This window comes from Elaeis guineensis, chromosome 6 (assembly GCF_000442705.2).
Source record: "Elaeis guineensis isolate ETL-2024a chromosome 6, EG11, whole genome shotgun sequence".
In the NCBI taxonomy this organism is placed as follows: Eukaryota; Viridiplantae; Streptophyta; class Magnoliopsida; order Arecales; family Arecaceae; genus Elaeis; species Elaeis guineensis.
The window spans coordinates 6,545,950-6,565,733 of NC_025998.2; the positions used below are offsets into that span (position 1 = coordinate 6,545,950).

At 36.8% G+C, this 19,784-nt stretch overlaps 1 protein-coding gene across 1 annotated transcript; it reads right to left on the bottom strand.

The window, feature by feature from the left end:
- Positions 1–565: 565 nt before the first annotated feature.
- LOC105047485 (probable sugar phosphate/phosphate translocator At1g06470) lies at positions 566–19,784 on the bottom strand. Its single transcript, XM_010926418.4, has 13 exons — positions 19,704–19,784; positions 8,806–9,239; positions 8,543–8,715; positions 7,601–7,686; positions 7,372–7,421; positions 6,330–6,397; positions 5,323–5,423; positions 5,112–5,124; positions 4,842–5,026; positions 4,614–4,700; positions 3,668–3,762; positions 3,177–3,333; positions 566–805 (listed from the first exon to the last, which is right to left on the bottom strand). Exons 1-12 carry the CDS (start codon positions 19,782–19,784, stop codon positions 3,210–3,212), a joined length of 1,497 nt encoding a protein of 498 aa, XP_010924720.2. The 3' UTR covers positions 566–805; positions 3,177–3,209.

Sequence of the window (19,784 nt, forward strand, 5' to 3'; positions counted from 1 at the left end):
TTTCTTCCAAGGGGATGTCATGATCTCTAAGGGGCAATGATTTGCCCCGTACTCAGACCACATCACTTTTCTTTCTGGACATTCCAGAAGAGAGTAAGCACTAAACTTACAAAATTCAGGTATTACCAGAGGGACAAAGGAACTTTTATGAGAGGTACGCGATATGTGGTAATCTGCATAGGCCCCACCAAATTCCTCATCTATGCATAATGATGCATATCATGCATTCCTTGTCCCTCCCATCATCTCAAGTAGGTCTTTCCATCATTTCAATCCGTAAATTCCACCATTGGCAACAATTAAAAAGTTATAACCAAATTAATGTGATTCTCAGGATGAAATGCACTTGAATAAGCCAGCAACAGAACATGATACATTAACACTCAAGTTTTTGATGGGCAGGCAAACAATTACCATCAAAGTATCCAAAGGGCCAAGCCCCGTTTGATTGCAGAGTTTGCTGTCATAATTATACAAATTCTGTACATCTTCAGGTCATCATCAATCAACGAACAGGTATAAGAAATTTCAGAATAAAGAATCAGCCAAAAAGAATAACACATGATTGAAGTTTCAACCAATTTGCATGCAACCTCCAAAATCCTACGCTTAAAATACATTTATAAGAAATTATTCCAATGGCATCAGGATACTTTTGGGGACACATTTATGCTCCTCGCTGTTCATTTTAATTGTAATTCAAAATAGATAAGTCACCTTTTGGCATGGCACTGAAGGGTGCTCTGGTAGATGAATGGCAAGCGTTCCAGAGCCATCAGCATGTGTGAGGTTGTATGTGTGATATCTGCAAAGTCAATCCAACGTGCAAACTATGAGTGTGTCATCTGAGCTCATAGTCCAACTGAAAGATTTCAGTAGGCCTAGGAAGAACACTCATCACCCTGTCTGCAACATTAAAATAACATGGATGCATGGGGTTCATTTGCCAGAGGAAAGAGAAGAAACTTAATAACTGACAAAACAAGCATGTTTTAGTCATCAATCTTGCAGTAAAATCCAGTCGTCAACATAGGTAATTTAGCTTCTCAAACATATGGTGAAGGGTACTTCCTAGCCACAACTTATCCTAAACTTCCATGATGTTATTTGAGGAACCACGGCCTTTGTGAGAAATTATTAAGTCATGGGGAGAGCAGGGGCTGATGGAACTATTCAGAAGGTGGTTGCACATCACGGAAATTGAAGCAGCAAACCGCGATAAACATGGTGTCACTTGATGAGAGGATTTCAGAACTGAGTGGAAGATTAATGACAGATTTTGTATTGACCTTTATAACAACTTAATTGTATCAAGGGAAGTAGTTCTCCCCCGCCCCCACCCCAGCCCCAGCCCCAACCAAAGATGTTAAACCTTATTGGCACCATATAAGGCTCAATTTTTTATGTGGACCATGATCTTATGAAGGATCTCCATAGGAGAGAACATTCATTGGGAGGACACCAAAGTGGATGGCAAATGAACATTGTGGGTTTTACAGATGAAACTACTTCACAAGCATTCCCCTCAGCCCCTGCTCCAACTGCTAGCAACTAAGTTCTCAAGCATGCCATCTTCCTTACATTTGACATCTGTCGGCATTGCTGAAGCTACTTTTGACTTAGGAGATGATTGCAAAGTTGTCTCCTCGATGGAAATCCCATCTGACCATCCATTTTACTCTTTAAGGCTCCAAGAGTTCGGAGCCATCAGCCCATCTTGTTTGCAGGCTCCCATGGATGGTAACAGTAACATTCAATAGCAAACCTCACTAGATCCTGGTCCAGAAAGGTTCTTATTGATGCTGTTGGGAATAGATGTGTGTGTGTGTGTGTGTGTGTGTATGTGGAATGAACCCAAAATGGAAGAAGATGAAGACAAAGTAATGCCACACCATCCAGTGACCTAAACATAAGACAAGTTAACCATGGTGCAAGGAAGGATGTAGCATGGAAAGACAGCAATCCCATGATTAGGTCAACAGGTTAACTCACTGAGATATGTAATTTCTTTTCCCAGCTTTTCTCATTTTCATTCTTTATCTTTTGGAGATGGCAATGCTCAAACTTCTCCCATCACATGCTTGAACTAAAAAGTGCAGTGGAGAGGGAAAGGCGGCGAGGATGGTAAACAGCCAGTTTCTATCCTGTATTACTTGAAAGAAGCTTTTTGCAAGCTTGGAAAGTTAATTATGGGGATGCAGTTCTGCATGATATCTTTTAGTAATATTAGGCTATTTTAGATACCGGAGCCATGCACGATAGTAGCCTAAACTCCGTTCTTTTCTGCATCTAATTCTTTATCATGAATATCTGATTTGCATCCAGATTCTTTAAATAAATAGAGAGAGAATTGTCAACAATATGGATATGATTGATATCCAATTTGCAACCATATCTATTTCGAACTAATACAGATATGGCTAATATCAAGTTTGTTGTACATATTAGTTTAGAACAAATCAACATACAAATTTTAGTTTCAGAAATGATACTTTTTACTTGTATCAACTGAATACAAGTGGATATGGATATGATTATGGACATACTAATGTCCTATATGTATCTGATCGGCTCCCACCCATAGGTCTAACCTAAGATATTTGCTTCAAGCTCAAGACAGCTTTAAGCCTACTTTGTGCAGTTCTTGACTTAACGTCAGGCCTTGGTTGGCATAATTTGTTGGCAACCCTAATTGTAGGTGCAATTATAGAAGATGGGGTTAGAAGAGGGTTTTTGTTATTCTATGCTTATACATATTTGCCCCTGGGGAAAAAAAGGTTCAAGAACTAGAATTCTCAATAATGTTAAAAGTCATTGCAACAAGTTTTGCCCTATCTTCTCAAATTCATTGAATAGTATATTTTCCTCAATATTAGACCTTTGATAGCTAAAATTATAAAAATTCAGATATATTTTAGGGCAATAAGGAGTTCTGGGGGAATGAAAATGAAACACGTCCCTCTCTAATTAGAATAGAGTCTACAAACAATTATTGGGAGTGTGACATGAAAATATAACTATTGAACAAATTATTTCCCAAATATAAAGGAAGACATTCAAGGCAGACCAGTGAAGATTAATTGAAAAAATTGATAGCAAACTGCAACGAGCATGCAATGTAAATAAAAAATAATTCTTCACAATCTTCCCTTAAAAGTAATGCTATAAGATCTTACCAGTTAAGAACTGCTGTGTATGATGCCAAAAAATCAAGTTTCACCATCATGAAAATCCACATCATCAATGATAACGTATTTTGCAGCTCCATTGGGAAGTGGAAGAGGATTTGTATCTTCAGTTTTGCTAGGCCGACACTTTTTCAGTTTTTGATATCTAAGATGGTCAGCAGAAGTATAGATTTATTATGATACAGGTTTGACACAGCAGTAACATTTTCCAAATATATCAGATAACTGGTTATTTTTTGTATCTTAAAAGATAGCATACAGAAATTATATAAATTGTGAAGATCTGAGTGCTAAAGTAATGTTTTAACAAATCTAATGGAGTCAAAAATAAATCAATAAATAAATAAAGGTCACAACTATCATTGATATATAGGCTAGAGAGTGTCCATTAGTAAAGCAGTATGATAAATTAACTCTTCAAAGGCCAAGCAACTATAAGAAAATTACATCTTTAGAAAATAGAAGATATGTTCACTTACTTGTACCAGTTGAATAAACTGACCCCAACCATTATTGTGAGGAGTCCCATTCCCTTTAGCAAGGTAAACTGATCATGAAAATAAAAAACTGCCACCTGACATACCATGCTCTTGTTACTAATATATAAACCAAACTACAAATCGACTTATTTTAGCATATCCATATTACCATACCCATATCACCTTAGCTACATATTCATCCATAAGAAAAACTACAGAAGAATTCACAGCCAATTTAACCCAATATTAAAGCAAGATGGTAAGTGGAAATAAGCAGAACTAATAGTTGTAATTTATGATAAGTTGTGATGATGGATAGAAAGCAGATGCGATATTAACTCTAAATGATCGAGTAAGTCTAACAGACATGGAAGGAAAAAAGTGGTGTACATCACCAACACCATCTGCTATCTGAATCTCATGAATTCTAAGGAGTTGACTTGTTAAATTCAAAAAAATCTCTTTCATCCAAAAAAATGAATAAAGGATGTGTTTATTAGCATAAAGGCAGGCACCATGAATAAAGACTGTTGTCCAAGACAGGCTATCTTGAGGGTTTGTTTTCAATAGCTCCAAGTGATGGGTCAAGATGTCCCTGTTATAGAGATAATGTATTTTTACAGGTTAATCATGCTTTGGTTATTGGATGAAAGAAAAGGCTAAAGCACTAAAACAAGGTAAGTAAATGACTAAGTGGCAAACAATTTTTTGACATAGGTACCTGATATACAATGATGACATCAATGATATTCTACTGATGAAATGATCAAAAAAGTTAATGCATAACTAGCAAAATGCCTAATCCTCACGTATGTCAACATATAAATCAGACAGAAAAGAGAGAAACCAGAATGTGATTGTAGAGCATGAAAGGATGTTCAACATGTGGAGCAAAATTACATTACATGAATTGCTAAAGAGCATAAAGTGAAAAGTCAAGTCATACCAAAATTGTGACAGCTTCTTTAACAATGCCAGCTATTGTTACTGTTACTGCACTGGTTGCCGAAACGAGAATATATTCAGTTAAAACCTGAAATAAGATTAAGGTCAGTGCTAGAGTCCATGCACCAAAAGAAGCCAAAAAGATTAGTACGGGCATTAATGTCTGATGAAAGCCACTAAGGCCAGTAAATAAACTTTCGAAGATAATGGAGTTCAATACATAACTTACCATGAAAAATGCCAAGGCACCTCCCAAAAGCAGTAACAGGCCACTCAATATTATGTGCTTTGAACTATCAAAGTATTTATTTGTCCTAAAGTTATGCCAGGGATCCATAACAAGAGATAGGATCGCAGTAGCTACTGCCATCACAGGGGAAACATAGCTCATCAGAGCAATTGGATCCTTTAGACCTACATAACATCAAAGATAAGTCTTTCATTACTGTTATGAAGATCTTCAAAGTTATAAATATATAACATCAAAGATAAGTCTTACCATAGGCCTCTTTCTTCATGTTAAGTTGGAAGCCATATGCACCAATGACAAAGTGTCAATAGTTAGATAGGGAAGAAGAAGAAAATAATATATATTGTTCTAAATACAATGTATATCTAGGTATATGATCTATTTTTTCATTAAGAAATATTCACAATAGAAATATTCAAGCAAAAAAAAGTGAATAAAAAGCATGGACTGATGGCCAAACCTGCAAAAGAATCTGAGTCATGCACCAGCGGAAGCCTGACATAACAGCAGCAAGCATAACAAAAACAAATCCCCAGATATTGAACTCTGTCTCCTTGGCAACTAATAAAAAATGGATTAGTCCACATGATATTGTATTAGGAGTGGAAAATATTAAACATGCAAATTATGGGGAAAAAAAGCGAGGCATGCGATTCAAGAAGAAAAGATGGCAAAATCCAATCAACTAGAAAAAATCCGTCCATGTGTTCTTAGACATCGTATTACACAACAACAGCACTACGAAAAGTCTTTCTTTTCTTTTTTCTATTTTTTTTATTTTTGAGTCATATCCGACCTCTATCGTCCTTCCAGTTTTTCGAAATTCAGTTACATCCTACATTTTCAGTACAAGCAATCCATTGAAGGAATTTGCAGTAGCAAACTGGGATGTTGAGTCCCCAGGGAAGGCACAATGGATCCGTACACTCAAAAGCTTAACAGATGACCAAGTAATTTGGAGAGCAACATGGACGCCCCAAACGCCGGTCTTGTATCGCTGCGGTAATTAACTGTGGGTCATTTTGCTGTGGGTGTTTGGGTGGTGGGGGTGGCGGTGAGATCCAAAGAATTTTATGCTTGGTTTTGAAAATTGAACAGAACAAAAGTGATTAACATGAAAGATGAGGAATTAAAAAGATGGAGGGAACAGTACTCATATGCGAGGAAGTAAGAGACGAACTGAGGCTAAGACACCTTCTGCATTAGATGATGATATCTATAGGCCTCGTTATTTTCAATAGCCTTTAAGTGGCAGCTTTTTGTTCTTCAATTTTAGAAGTTTGGAAGTTCAATTAAATAGGTAAGGATTCTAATGGCCAAAATGTTGATCAGAAGTGATTTTTATATCATTTCTCTCATCTAACTTTACCTAAGTAATGACATTGAGATGAAAGTAAATATGGCGAACACCATATGTAATTTTATGAGTACACAAATGGCATGGATGCAATTAATGAAACGACATACCTGTTAGTAGAACTCCCATGGAAATGATAATGATGATACCTAGAAGCTTAACACTGGGACTCTCCAACCTTTTACAATGGAAAAGGAAAATATGATAAAGCCTCTGTATTATAAGGGGAAATAAAAAAAGCCTATTAAAGATGACAAGGCCCATGGCTCGCATTTTCTGATCATGCAGAGCCTCATGAATCACTAGCAAGGTATGCCATACCATACCGAACCGGATGGTACAAGACAAACAACCCCGTATTAGTTCGGTACTGGTATATGCTATGGAGGGTGTACCAACACTTGGTACACCAAACTAGCTCTCATACTGAGCGTACTGACACAATGACAGGGTGGCACCAATATGGAGCCTAGCACCGAGATAGCGTACCTTGGTCACTAGTAACATATTAGAGCAAAAACAAAGTAGAAAATAATTGCAACTTTTTTTGAAAAAAGCATTTAATAAATCCACCCTTAAATGAAAAAGACAGCAAAGACACTAATAACTCCAAATAATGTTTGCAGAAAATTTGTCTCCAAGTTTGACCTAAGCTAGTTATCACATAAGTTGATTAAAGCAGGTATATAGGTACAATATATCCATGAAAAATGATGGAAATTGAAGATAGAAAGGAAGAAAGAAGAATATGGTGAAAAATTTAATGAAAAGAACAGGTACATGTTGACTTAAGGAATTAATCAAACATAGTAGAATGCTCATGAAATAATACCAATGTTGAAACATAGAAATCAAACATGAAATATTTCTTGTGAGATATTTGAGGTGTTGTTGCTGATGAATATAAAAACATATTATAAGTCCAATCTATCTCTCAAGTTAAGGACCTAAAAGGATCAATCGTAATAATAGAGAATATCAAAAGCTTTTGATGATTTATAAAAGGTTTATCCCTTGAACTTTTAGTGCCATTGTTCCATCTTTCCCCAATTACTTGGAGGATAAAATGAGCTTTTAAGAAATGCTAAAGCAGACCAGATATGGGATATTTGCATTATCCTATGGAACTCATCAGTTTAGGTCAAAAATTACCTAAATGCAAATGCAAACAGAAGAAGAAATATTGGAGCCGCAGACTTGCACTGCAAAAGAGGGGACATAGGTTCAGAAAGGTAGAAAATAAACAAAAGGATTTAGATACCAAAACCCCATTTTTATATATACGAGAAATAAAGTACTGGAAATTAAAAAAACATCTATATATACGAGAAACAAAGTATGGAAATTTAAAAACATTCTTTCCATGGATCATGAAACTCACCATTGTAGCAAATGTCACAGATATGAAAACAAGAGAAACATTGCTCAGGTTTATATCCAATGCAGTTCCAATAGCTGTTGGCACAACTGCAAAGAGAAGAATCCATGTGTTTTTCATTAGCAGTTAGAAAGTTCAGAAAACAGGAGAATACACCTGTCCAGATTCGTATATGGGAATATGAAAAGGAAAAAAGAAATAGATAATATTGATGCACGAATGAACTGTTGTAGATGGAATTAAATGTCATACGTGTATTATGCCTCCTGAACTTAAAACTGAAATTAAAGAATGAATTTCGTACCCATAATCAAGTCCAGGAATTTGGCACCCAATAAAGAAGCAAAATACTTGCTTTCAGGATGAAAGCAAACAAGTAAAACAATATTTGGAATTAAATTCAACCAAGCAATAGGTTAGAACCCTATCTGATGTGGCTACATCCATGATGGCACAAACTCAAGGCCAAATAGCATACGCAGAAATCTGACAACAACAAAGAAAGAAAACTTTTTGGACAATATTGAGCTTCCAATTGGCCATCCTCATTGTCATTATTTGATAACATGGAACCGGATTGCAGACTATATGTTCTTTTCATTATCCAGCTCAACAAATATAAAGATCCAGATTGCACAGGAAAATTAGCTGGCAGAGCATGGATAGGAGTCCACGAATCACTATGTAAATGCATCACCAAACCATGCAGAGCATCAAGGAAAACCAGATAATGGATCTGGTAGTCAATTTTGGTGCAATATATGAAAATCTTGATATTTTGCTTTCCGATGTTCCACCATGTTACTGTAAACTTCGTGAGCACAAGATCAATGCTTCTTGATTAATCAGCTGGTCAATAATTTTCCTTCTCTCGTCAACTAAGTTTTTTGGTAAAACCAATAACATGTATAATCAAAAAGAACAAATCAAGGGCAATCAACTTACCTCTGATAAAGTAATCTCTCCATGTCATCGCAGGGCCTCTGCTTTCAGAACCCCGGGACTGGAAATATACAATAGCCTTCGACAAAAGGGCTTGCATTGTGAAGTGAACAGTATTCATCAAAAATGGAGCCGGAAACTTACCCATATCTTGCCCTAGCAATGTCTTATTATACCTAAACCCAGAGGAAAAGATCACCAATTATTGCAATCATTCAAGCTAGATATAAAAAAATTAGATAATTTATCAAGATCGAAACACCCACAGTGTCAAACAGGTACTGAAGGTGTACCAAACCAGTATACCAAACAAAGCCTTGATGATATTGGCTGCAGAGAGGGAGCTCTGGGCGGAGTCCTCTAATGTTTCCAACTTCGTTCTTGAATCGGTAGTGTGGATCCCGTTCTCTATATCAAAAGGAGAGTAATTCATCCCGTTCCCATTCGCCTCGGTATGAGCCGATGTGCTTAGATTCATGCTTCGCTGCCCGCCTCTTTGGAGCAATGGCTGGTCAGAATCTTCTGCGTTGGTGGATTCGCAAGATCCATCGATCCCGTCCTCGTTGCACCACCGCGAGAAGGACGGCTCCCGCCGGAGAACCTGCCATCGCTCTTGGTTTCCACCGCCGCCGCTGTCTCCTCCTCTTCTTCTTCCATACCTTTCGCTGGTCCCAGTTTGCTTCTCCCATCTAATTCTCCTCTTTTTCCGAACTCCAGGACATCATTGTTGCCTTAAAACCTCCTCCCGAGAACCATCTTTTGGTCGAATCCAACTTCGATAAAAACGGATTCGAGAAAGAGATGGGGGAAGGATGAGATCAGATCTCTACCGCTGCGGTGGTTTCAATTTGGGAGTAAAGGAGGTGTAGGTTAGGTGAAGCGAATGAGAAAGTTGAGGGAGTTCGGATCTGAGATTCTTTCTTCTTTTTCCGCTTCTTAATCTTTGGGCGTTGGTGGTGTCGGCAATAGGTATTCTCACGTTCTTGGGCCGTGGCGAGTCAACGACAGACTTGCGAAGCTGTGCCGGGGAAGAAAACAATTCACACATACATTCTTTGGGCGGCAGCGTATCTACCGGTCCGCATTTTCGTCGGGTCACGGATGGGGAGGCTGCGCGCGGATCCAACCCTTCTGCGGTCTGATATTCCGCAGCTCTATTCCGGTATGGGATTCGGATTGCCAGGTCCCGCGCCAGATAGAGTATATACTGAGCCCGGACGAGGCAAATCAAAGGGTCCATCCGGTTCGTTGCAATCGATGGCGTATTAATGCCTGCTATGGAAAATGAAATCTGAATTTAGGGTCCATTTCGTTCGTTACAATGAGGGTGTACTGCAGCTAAAAGTTACTTGCATATGGAAGTATAGCAATTATGGTGTAATAAGGAAGAGTTTGTCTTGAAAGATGAAATTATGGATGATATAACTGAAAGTCTATGTTTTAATTCGCATATTTTTTTTTCTTTTTTTTTTTTTAATTTGGAGGAGGTTATTTTTGTGATTTTTTATTTGGAAGGGGTTATTCTCTCATTTACGGTGATGGTGCTATAAGTAAAATGTAGATGCTGCAAGCAATCTCGCCGTGACTCCGGATGCCCCATGTCATCCGCAACCATAGTTGGAAACCAAACCGTGTAGTCTTCTACTTTTTGCAATTAGTGATGCATGTCAATTACTTGCCAACAAAACAGCCTCAGAGCATTGGACCCACATGGGAATGATATTTATCAACGAACTGAGTGGCATGCTAATGAAGTAATGTTTGATAAAGAATGGCCAACAACCTATTTTTGTGTCCCGGTTTGCAATAAAGTTTGTAGCACTGCTTAGCTTTGTTGCACCTATGCCAATGCTTATTGGGCAACTGAAGGCTGACATGCTTCAGAATTCAGAGATGGATCTGCCATGGCCCATGGGAAGACGGGATGGATGTGAGAGGTGAAGTTGATTAAATAATTTGGAAGAATTTCTCTCAAATATATCAGCAATTGATAAATAAGCAATGACAACGAGATCAATGGTTAACTAATTGTCCAGTTGCAGGAATGGGCAAAGCTGCATACAAAAAACAAAAAGAGGTGTCACTCAAGCACATCTTATTGGTTTATCTACATATTATACTAGCAATGATCTTTTCTTTGGACTAGGTAAAAATTATGATGACAAATATTAAAGCTTTTATCTGGAACTAGACAGGATAAAACAAGTTTATTCTATATTTTTCATATATCTAGCTAAAAATTGGATTTTGTGGTCGGGATAAGTCACATTGATGATGCAATCAATACTTTGTTATCCCATATAAACCATACAACTTATACCTAGAGTATCATCATATAGGTTAACTCAGGTTTAACCTGATTTAAACTCCTTCATTGTCATATAATTTTGGGAAAATACTGATGTAACCATCCTATGCATATCCTTAAAAGACATGACAATCCTTTTATCAAAAATACTTTGGATACCCATTTTCTTTTATCAAATATTGAATCCGTAACCACTGTCTTGGCAACTACAAAATCTATCTACCTATCATACCTGGCGACAAATCTATGAGTTGAACCAATCTTCTCTCGCCATCTGGTAAAAAAAAAATATTTATTTGCATTTTGGGGGCAGTATGGCATTATTTTTTTTTATCAAAACGAGCAATATCTATTTTCTTTTATCATCATTAAATAATTAATAATATATTTTAGTTTCAAATAAATTATAATCTCACCGTTATTTGTTATGACTCCTCTCAAATAGAAAATAAATTAGTTAAAGCATCCCAAAGAATCCACATGTCCACGGTCCTTGGCATGATGGAGGATTATCTAACAAAAAAGCCTTACAAAGTTGACATATAATTGTGGTGCTACCTACAATATCACATGGAACCAAATATAGATTGTCAACAAGCAAACCAAAACTAAAATCACACATTGTTCCCCTTCTCATTTTGTAAAATTCACTCCCTATTTTGGTATTCCACTCATCCTACGTGACCCATAATCTTTGTTGGACAAAATCAAGTGTTATTTGCACTCATTGGTTGCACTTGTAGCTCAGCAACAAATTTAAACTGCAGCAAAATACATCATAACAGCAATATCTTATTATAGTATTGGTACATTAAACCAGTCCCAAGATACGTGGCATCATTATATGAGATCAAAGAGATACCAATCTCAGAGTACCAAATTACAACAAATCAACTTACCGATAAGCAAATTCAGATCGATATTTTACCGACCTGAATAAGAGACATCCTGGTATTCCATATCTGAGATGACAAGTCTCAATTGATAAAAAAATATTCAGATCAGATATTTACCGACCTGAATCCCGATGCCTCTTATATCCGGGATGATTATTGGCTAGTCTTTATTTCACCCCAATCATCTACCTCCATCAAAGTGGAATATTATATTTCTACAACCAAGTCACAGCTGGCCACGATCTTATATACAGTTGGTAGATACAGTCAGGTATAATCTCATGTCCAGCTCATATGTACAGCTGTATGCTAGCTCACTTACAGGTGGCTCTTTAACCATCTAACAAACTCTTCTAACGGCCTAACAAACTTTGAAACGGCCTCTTCAACCTCTCTATAAATAGAGGGTTAGGAATCCTTTATCGATAAGTTCTACTTTCTGAAATTAGAGAAGACTCTGTCGGTAGAAAACTAGATCAGAATCTTGGCTCTTATCCAGTTCACTTCCAGTTCCATTCGATCTTTCTTGCTCTCCTTTTTTTTTCACTCATGTTCTTAAGGCTTGAACTAACTTAAGTATCGGAGGGTCAAAAACTGGAGGATTCCTATCTAATTTCTTGACTGATTTTGCAGATTGGAGAATTTTCACCGGATTGAAAGGATCATTCCAGCCTAGCCTCATTCGATCTAATCCATCCTACTCCAGATTTTAAGCCTTGCAGCAATAGATTGACGCTAGAAGAAGGGTCTGAATTCTTTTATGAAAAAGATGGTCAAGGCACGAGCTCAGCATCCCTCTCCCTCTGCTCTAAAAAAAGAAGCACCTGAAGTGCCACTATAGCAACCAATTACTATTGATCCTCAATAATTCAGCTTCTTTATTCAGCAAGTCCAAGTTCTACAGCAGTTGTTCAGCAGCTTCAAAAAAAAGAAGAGCAACAGTTGAAAGAAGCTCCTTCCTCGAATGCTTTGTCTCAGCACAATCCTCAACCAATCCATCAAGATGAACACCACGTTGATGAGGCTGATAGTGAATTTGCCTCCAGTACTCTGAAAGTTCAAAGAGGAGACGATCTGGAGCATAAGATCTTAAATCTTAAAAGACATCTGATGGAGATTCAAGTAGGAGGTTGATCTCAGAATAAAGATAGTTTCAATTTTCGATCTCCTTTCTCTCATGAGATCTTGAGTGAACCAATTTCAAATCAATTTAAGATACCTGCCATCGAATCTTTTGATGGCTCTGCTGATCCAATAGATCATATCGAAGGTTATAGGACCCTCATAACTTTATAAGGGACTTCTGATATCCTATTATGTATTGCTTTTCTTGCAACCCTCAAGAAGGCAGCGAGGGTATGATTTTTTAGACTCTTACAAGGGTCCATCTCTTCTTTTGGACAGCTTGAGAGACTGTTCATCACTTATTTTGGTACTAACAGACCTCATTTAAGATATGTGGATAGTCTTTTCTCTGTTCAACAATAGGAATGAGAAGATCTCTGAAAGTATGTGGTTCATTTCAATGCGTCCATCCTCGAAATAAAATTTTCAATAACTCAGTTGCCATGTCAACTTTGAAAGGGGGACTCCAGAGCAACCGTCTGATCTTTTCTCTGAATGAAAATTTTTCGAATACTTATAATAAGATGCTCGATTAGATGCATAAGTACGTCCAGATCGAGGAGGAGGAGGCTATCTTAAGACAGACAAGAAAGGACAAAAATAGGAAGCAACAGTTGAGGGAGAATAATGAAATACAGTAGACTGAAAACTCAAATCAATCCTGAAAAAATCTAAGGTCAAGAAGTCCACCTCAACACTTTGATTCTTACACCCCTTTATCCGCCCTTCGAGCTCAGATTCTAATGAAAATTAAAGGAGAAAAGCATCTCTGAAGGTCTGATCCTTTGAAGGTCCCTCCAGAGAAGAGAGACAAGTGCAAATATTGTCGCTTCCACCAAGACCATAGCCATAATACCGAGGAATACAGGTAGCTACAAGATGAGATAGAAGCCTTGGTGCATCGGGGCTACCTCAATAAATATGTCAGACCGACCAAAATCATGGAATATAGACCTCCAGCAGAAGAAACTTCTGATGACTACAATCGACTGACTGTTGGTGTTATCAATATGATATCCGACATCTTACCTGGTGCTAATGACCCATCTCCCAAGAGACAAAAAACTGAAGATGTTATTTCATTTTTTGAAAATGATGTAAAGGGGATCCAGACCCCTCATAACGATACTGTCATCGTTTTTATGATGATAGCAAAGTATGATATAAAAAGAGTTCTTGTTGATAATGAAAGCTCTGTTGTTGTGTTGTTTTATGATGTTTTCTCAAAAATAAACCTAGCCGGATAGCTCAGGCAGGTCGGTACTCCTCTTATCAAATTTTTAGAAAATTCGATGGCGGTCGAGGGAGAAATTACTCTATCAGTTATAGCAGGACAAGAGCTAATATAATTAACGATGCAACTCACCTTTCTAGTGGTCAGAGTCCCATCTACTAATAATACTATTCTCGACAGATCTGGTCTTAACGCTCTTAAAGTTATTATTTCTACTTACCATCTACTGGTATATTTTTCGATTAAAGAAGAAATTGATGAAATACGTGGCGACCAGACGTGGTTTGATAGTGTTTTATGATTTTTATTAAAATAAAATAATTGACAAAAACTGTACCAATTAATAATCGGATGCATTGAATGAGTTCGAAAAAATCTGAGGTAAACTGATAGAAAAGCTTGAAGCTATTACTTTGAGAGATGATCCAAAAAAAATAATTCAGATCGATGTAAACCTCAAATCTAGTTTAAAAGATAAAATGATCAAGTTTTACGAGCAAATATTGATATCTTTGCTTAATCAGCCTTTGATATATCTGGCATCCCTGCTGATGTGATTATTCATAAATTAAATGTGAATCTAAATTTCAAACGATTCAGCAGAAGAAAAGAAGTTTTATCCTGAAAAGATAAAGACCATCGATGAGAAAGTTGACAAGCTTTTAAAAGTAAGATTCATTAGGAAAGCTTATTATCTGAAATGGATAGCCAATATTGTTATGATCAAGAAGGTCAATGGCAAATAAAGATATGCATCGACTATAAAAATTCAATAAATTTTATTGAAGGCAACTTTTCTCTATCAAGGATTGATCAACTTGTATATACTACCTCTGGTACAAGCTCCTCAGCTTTATGGATGCTTTTTCAGGCTATAATCAGATCAAGATGGCTCCAAAGATGAAGAAAATACTGTCTTTATTAATGAAAGAAGTTTGTATTGTCACAAAATGATGTCTTTTAGTCTTAAAAATGTAGATGCTCTATTCAATACCTCATCAATAAAGAGCAAATTGGTCGAAATATGGAGGTCTATGTTGATGACGTGATAGTAAAGAGCACCAAAGAGGACCGACATATTACCGATCTAAAGGAGGTATTTGGAGAACTTAGAAGGCACCGGATGAAGTTTAATCCTAATAAATGTAACTTCGAGGTTGGCTCAAATAAGTTTTTTGACTTTCTTATTAATCAAAGAGGAATAAAAGCTAATCTTAAAAAGATTCAAACATTATGGAAAATGAAGTGCCCGATCTCGTCAAAAAATCCGCAGCTCATCGGACGGATGGCAGCCTTCAGTCAATTTGTTTCTAGATTGATTGAAATATGCCTCCCACTCTTTAAAATATTAAGAAATATAAAAATTTTAACTGGACAGAAGAATGTCAGACTGCTTTTAGAGATTTTAAGAAATATCTTAGCTCTCCGTCTCTTCTTTCTAAGTCAGTCGAAGGTGAAAACTATACATGTATATTTTCATCTCACTTGTGCAGTCAGCTTGTTTTTATCTAAAAAAAATGGACATCCAAAGACCTATCTACTACACCAGTAAATTATTGTGGGATGCAGAAATCTAATATAAAAAGATCAAAAAAATATATATACGTTGATCATGGCAGTTCGAAGACTCAGACTACTTTCGAGCTCATACCATCGCAGTATTGACAAACCAGCCATTCAGATCATTTACAAAGAGTTATACTTCAGGTCAGATCATCAATGGACTATTGAACTCAATGAATTTGATATCCACTACCGACCTCGAATTGCAGTTAAAGGTCAGGTACTCACTGATTTTGTTGCAGAGTGTACTGTCCCAGATAATGGATCAATCCTGACAAATTCTGAAAGAGATGATTCATTATGGATCCTACATGTGGATGGAGCTTTGAATTCTCAAAAAATGGTACCATTTAATTCTGACTAGTCTGAAGGGTTTATGACTAAGCAGGTCCTAAGATTCAGTTTTAACACTTCCAATAATGGTGCTGAATATGAAGCCTTAACAGTGGATCTCAAAATGGCAAAAGAGCTCGAAGTTAGAAAATTAAAATTTTTACAGACTCGCAATTTATCGTCGACCAAGTTGGGATCAATTTGAAGCCAAGGATTCCATAATGGCTTTTATCTATAGAATATCAGAAAGCTATCCAAAAATTTTGAAGAGCTAGAAGTACTCCAAATTTTAGGTTGGAAAATGTTCGGACCGGTGCTCTATCGCACCTTATTATGTTGGATTTTTTCGAACTAAATCAGAGGGTACTGATTGAATAGTGGAATAGCCTAGTATTGAGGTGCTCTCTGTATTTTAGGTCGGTTAAGAGCCGAGTTGGATTGATTCCCTCATAGATTATACATCTAAAGAAATTCTACCCAATGATCTGATCAAAACCAAAAGTATTAAAAGACAGACCCCATGGTACGTCCTTCAAGAGAATCATCTATATAAAAAATCTTATTCTCTTCTTTACTCCGGTGCCTCATACCGTCTGAAGCTAACTACGCACTCCATGAGGTGTATGAAGGAATATGTGAAAATTATCTAGAGGCATCACTTGCTTATAAAGTAATTTGATAAAATTACTACTGACCAACTATTCAAAAAGATGCAGTTGATCTTGTCAATAAGTGCGACCAATGCCAGACGTATGCTAATATCTAATATCAACCTACTGCTGAGCTTATTTCTATTATTGCCCTTTGATCCTTTGCAATTTGGGGGATAGATATACTGAGATCTTTCCTAGTAGCGGTAGGCCAAAGAAAATTTCTGATAATGACCATTGATTATTTCACAAAATAGATAGAGGTAGAACTTTTAGCCCAAATCATAAAAAAAATAGATGCAGGATTTTATCTGAAAATCTATAATATGCCAGTTTGGTTATCTCGGATCATTATCACTGATAATGTTCGGTAGTTTGATAACCCTAAGTTTAAAAATTCTGCTCCAAGTTTCATATTGATCATCGACTCACTTCTGTTGGGCATCCACAGTCAAATGGTGAAGCTGAAGTTACTAATAAAACTATCCTTTTGGATTTAAAGACAAGGCTCACTAAAGTAAAAAGATTGTAGGTTGAAGAGTTACACTGTACTATGAGCATATCGAACCACTTATCAAATTTCGATAAGAGAAACTCCTTTCAGACTCACCTATGGGATCGAAGCTACGATTTCAATTAAGATTAGTCTATTATCTGATAGAGTCAGAAATTTTTATGAAGCAACCTATTTTGACTGATTGAGGATCGATCTGGATCTTCTTGACGAAGTAAGAGAACAAGCCTATGCCAAAATGATGGCCTATAAGCAAAGAATTGCTAAGTATTATAATATCCGAATAAAATCGAAGTCATTTCAGAATGATGATCTAGTCCTAAGATGAGTAGAAGTTTCAAAACTTATTGAACAAGACAAACTAGCTTCCAATTGGGAAGGATCTTATCGAATCATTGATGTAATTCACCCGGAAGCTATGGAATTGAGAATTTAGATGGGTTTATTATCCCCCGCACTTGAAATTTTGAAAATCTCAGAAAAATATTATTAATGAAAATACTCTAATAAACCCTTTCTTGTATATTATATTTTTTCAATTATCGAGATTAAGTCCTCAAATCGATCAAGCTCCTAGAGGCATGACTGGAGATAAGATCTGCTAAATGTAATCTTCAAATTGGTAAAGCCCCGAAGGGTACAAATATTATTCCGAATTTTCAATCCAATAAAGTCTATAAGTTCATGAATATTAATCCGAATTTCAGTCCGACAAAATTTTGAAGGTATGAATATTAATCCAAATTTCTATCCAATGAAGCCTCGAAGGGGACAAATATTGATCTGAATTTTCGATCCGATAAAACTCCGAAGAGCATGAATATTAATCCAGATTTTAGTCCGATAAAATTCTGAAGGACACGAATATTAATCCGAATTTCAGTCCGATAAAGCTCCGAAGGATACGAATATTAATTTGAATTTTAGTTCGATAAAATTTGAAAGACATGAATATTAATCCAAATTTCATTCTGGTAAAGCTCCAAGGGCATGAATCTAAATCCAAATTTTAGTCTGGTGAAGCCCCGAAAGGTACGAATATCAATCCAGATTTTCAGTCCGGTAAAATCCCAAAGGGCACAAATATTAATCTAGATTTCAATCCGATAGAGCCCCAAAAGATGCAAGTATTGATTCAAATTTTGATCTAGTATGGCCCTGAAGGATGCGGATATTAATCCGAATAGTCCAGTATGACCCTAAAGGGCTTGATCTCCCTATCAACCAATGAGCCTTATGTCGATGACAAGACCGAAGTGATCTTACACCAGTTTTGAATCGGTATGATACTATGTTGATCTCTGGAGCGAGATTGTCTTTGGATTTTTTCAAAAATATCGATTCCTGGGTCGAATCTTGAACCTGATCTATTTGAGTCATACAAATAAAGGTACATTTGGATCTTGTAATTAATTAATTGATGATTGCTATGGTTAAAGTTATCAATTTTTAGTTCTGTTGAACTATAAAAATATATATAGTTATTTTATCCTGGCAAGCTATGAAATTTGCTAGAAGATGCATATCAAATCATGATGCCTAAGAAAATATTTCTTGCATTGATATAAAAAGAAAATATAAAAACAAAAATCCATATCAGGTTTACATATTCCACAAAAGAAGAACACCCTTATTAGATCAATACATCCCAAAACAAAGAAAAATATCTATCGGATGATTATCAGTGCATTGGAATCCTTCTTGATTGATTCCTCTTTAATCCACTCTAGCTTCTCAGCAATATAGTGGTAGTGGGCCCTACGACTGTAGTGGACTCTAGTTTCTTGATGGCCTTGGAAACCTCAATCGCGACTGAAGGCACAATAGATATAAGCTCCACAGTGATGGCCTCAATTATACTTACTTTGGTAGATGCCCGATCTGACTCCTTAGTTTGCTCTTTCGCCGCTTCAAGGGGCAACTCGAGATTTCCCTTTATACCCATCTCAACGGTCATCTTTGGAGTGACTTTGGAGATTTCTACCTTGAGATATTGTTTCTTGATTAAATTGTAGTACTAACTGAATGCATAATCATATGCGCCCTCGGAGCTCTCAGATACTTCCTCCTCAAACTCCTCGGACGTCTTGTATAACTCCACCGCCTTGGCCATCTTATCCTGCTACTATTTAATTTGCATCTTCAAAACCTCAATGGCCTTCTCTTGAGCCTCATTGGCCTTCTCGGCCTGTTTAAGCCTCGGCTACAATTCTTTATTCTTCTTGGTTAGAGTGTGCAGATCGAAAATCTTTTTTTTTATCATTGATTTTTTGTTGAAGATCTAAGAGATTTTGGTTCTTCTCCTTCAACGCTTTCAGTTTCTCTTCAAGTTGATTCTTGAGTCCCGTAGTAAGTTCGGACTCCTTTTTTTTCTCTTGGAGAATGATCATATTGGCATCCATGGCCTCTTTATTTTTCAACAAGTAGGCCATGTTCTCCTACATGACCTTGAAATCGATGGCAACCTATAGAACAAAGGTTCAGATCGATCACCTACCGAAGTAAAAAAAAAAAAGAGAAAAGAGAGGGAAAAGAACTTACATGCATGAGCTGCTCGAAGCCATGATTGACAATCTCCTCTGGTTTGTTTTTCCAACATGCCTCCAAATCAACGGTCGGCAT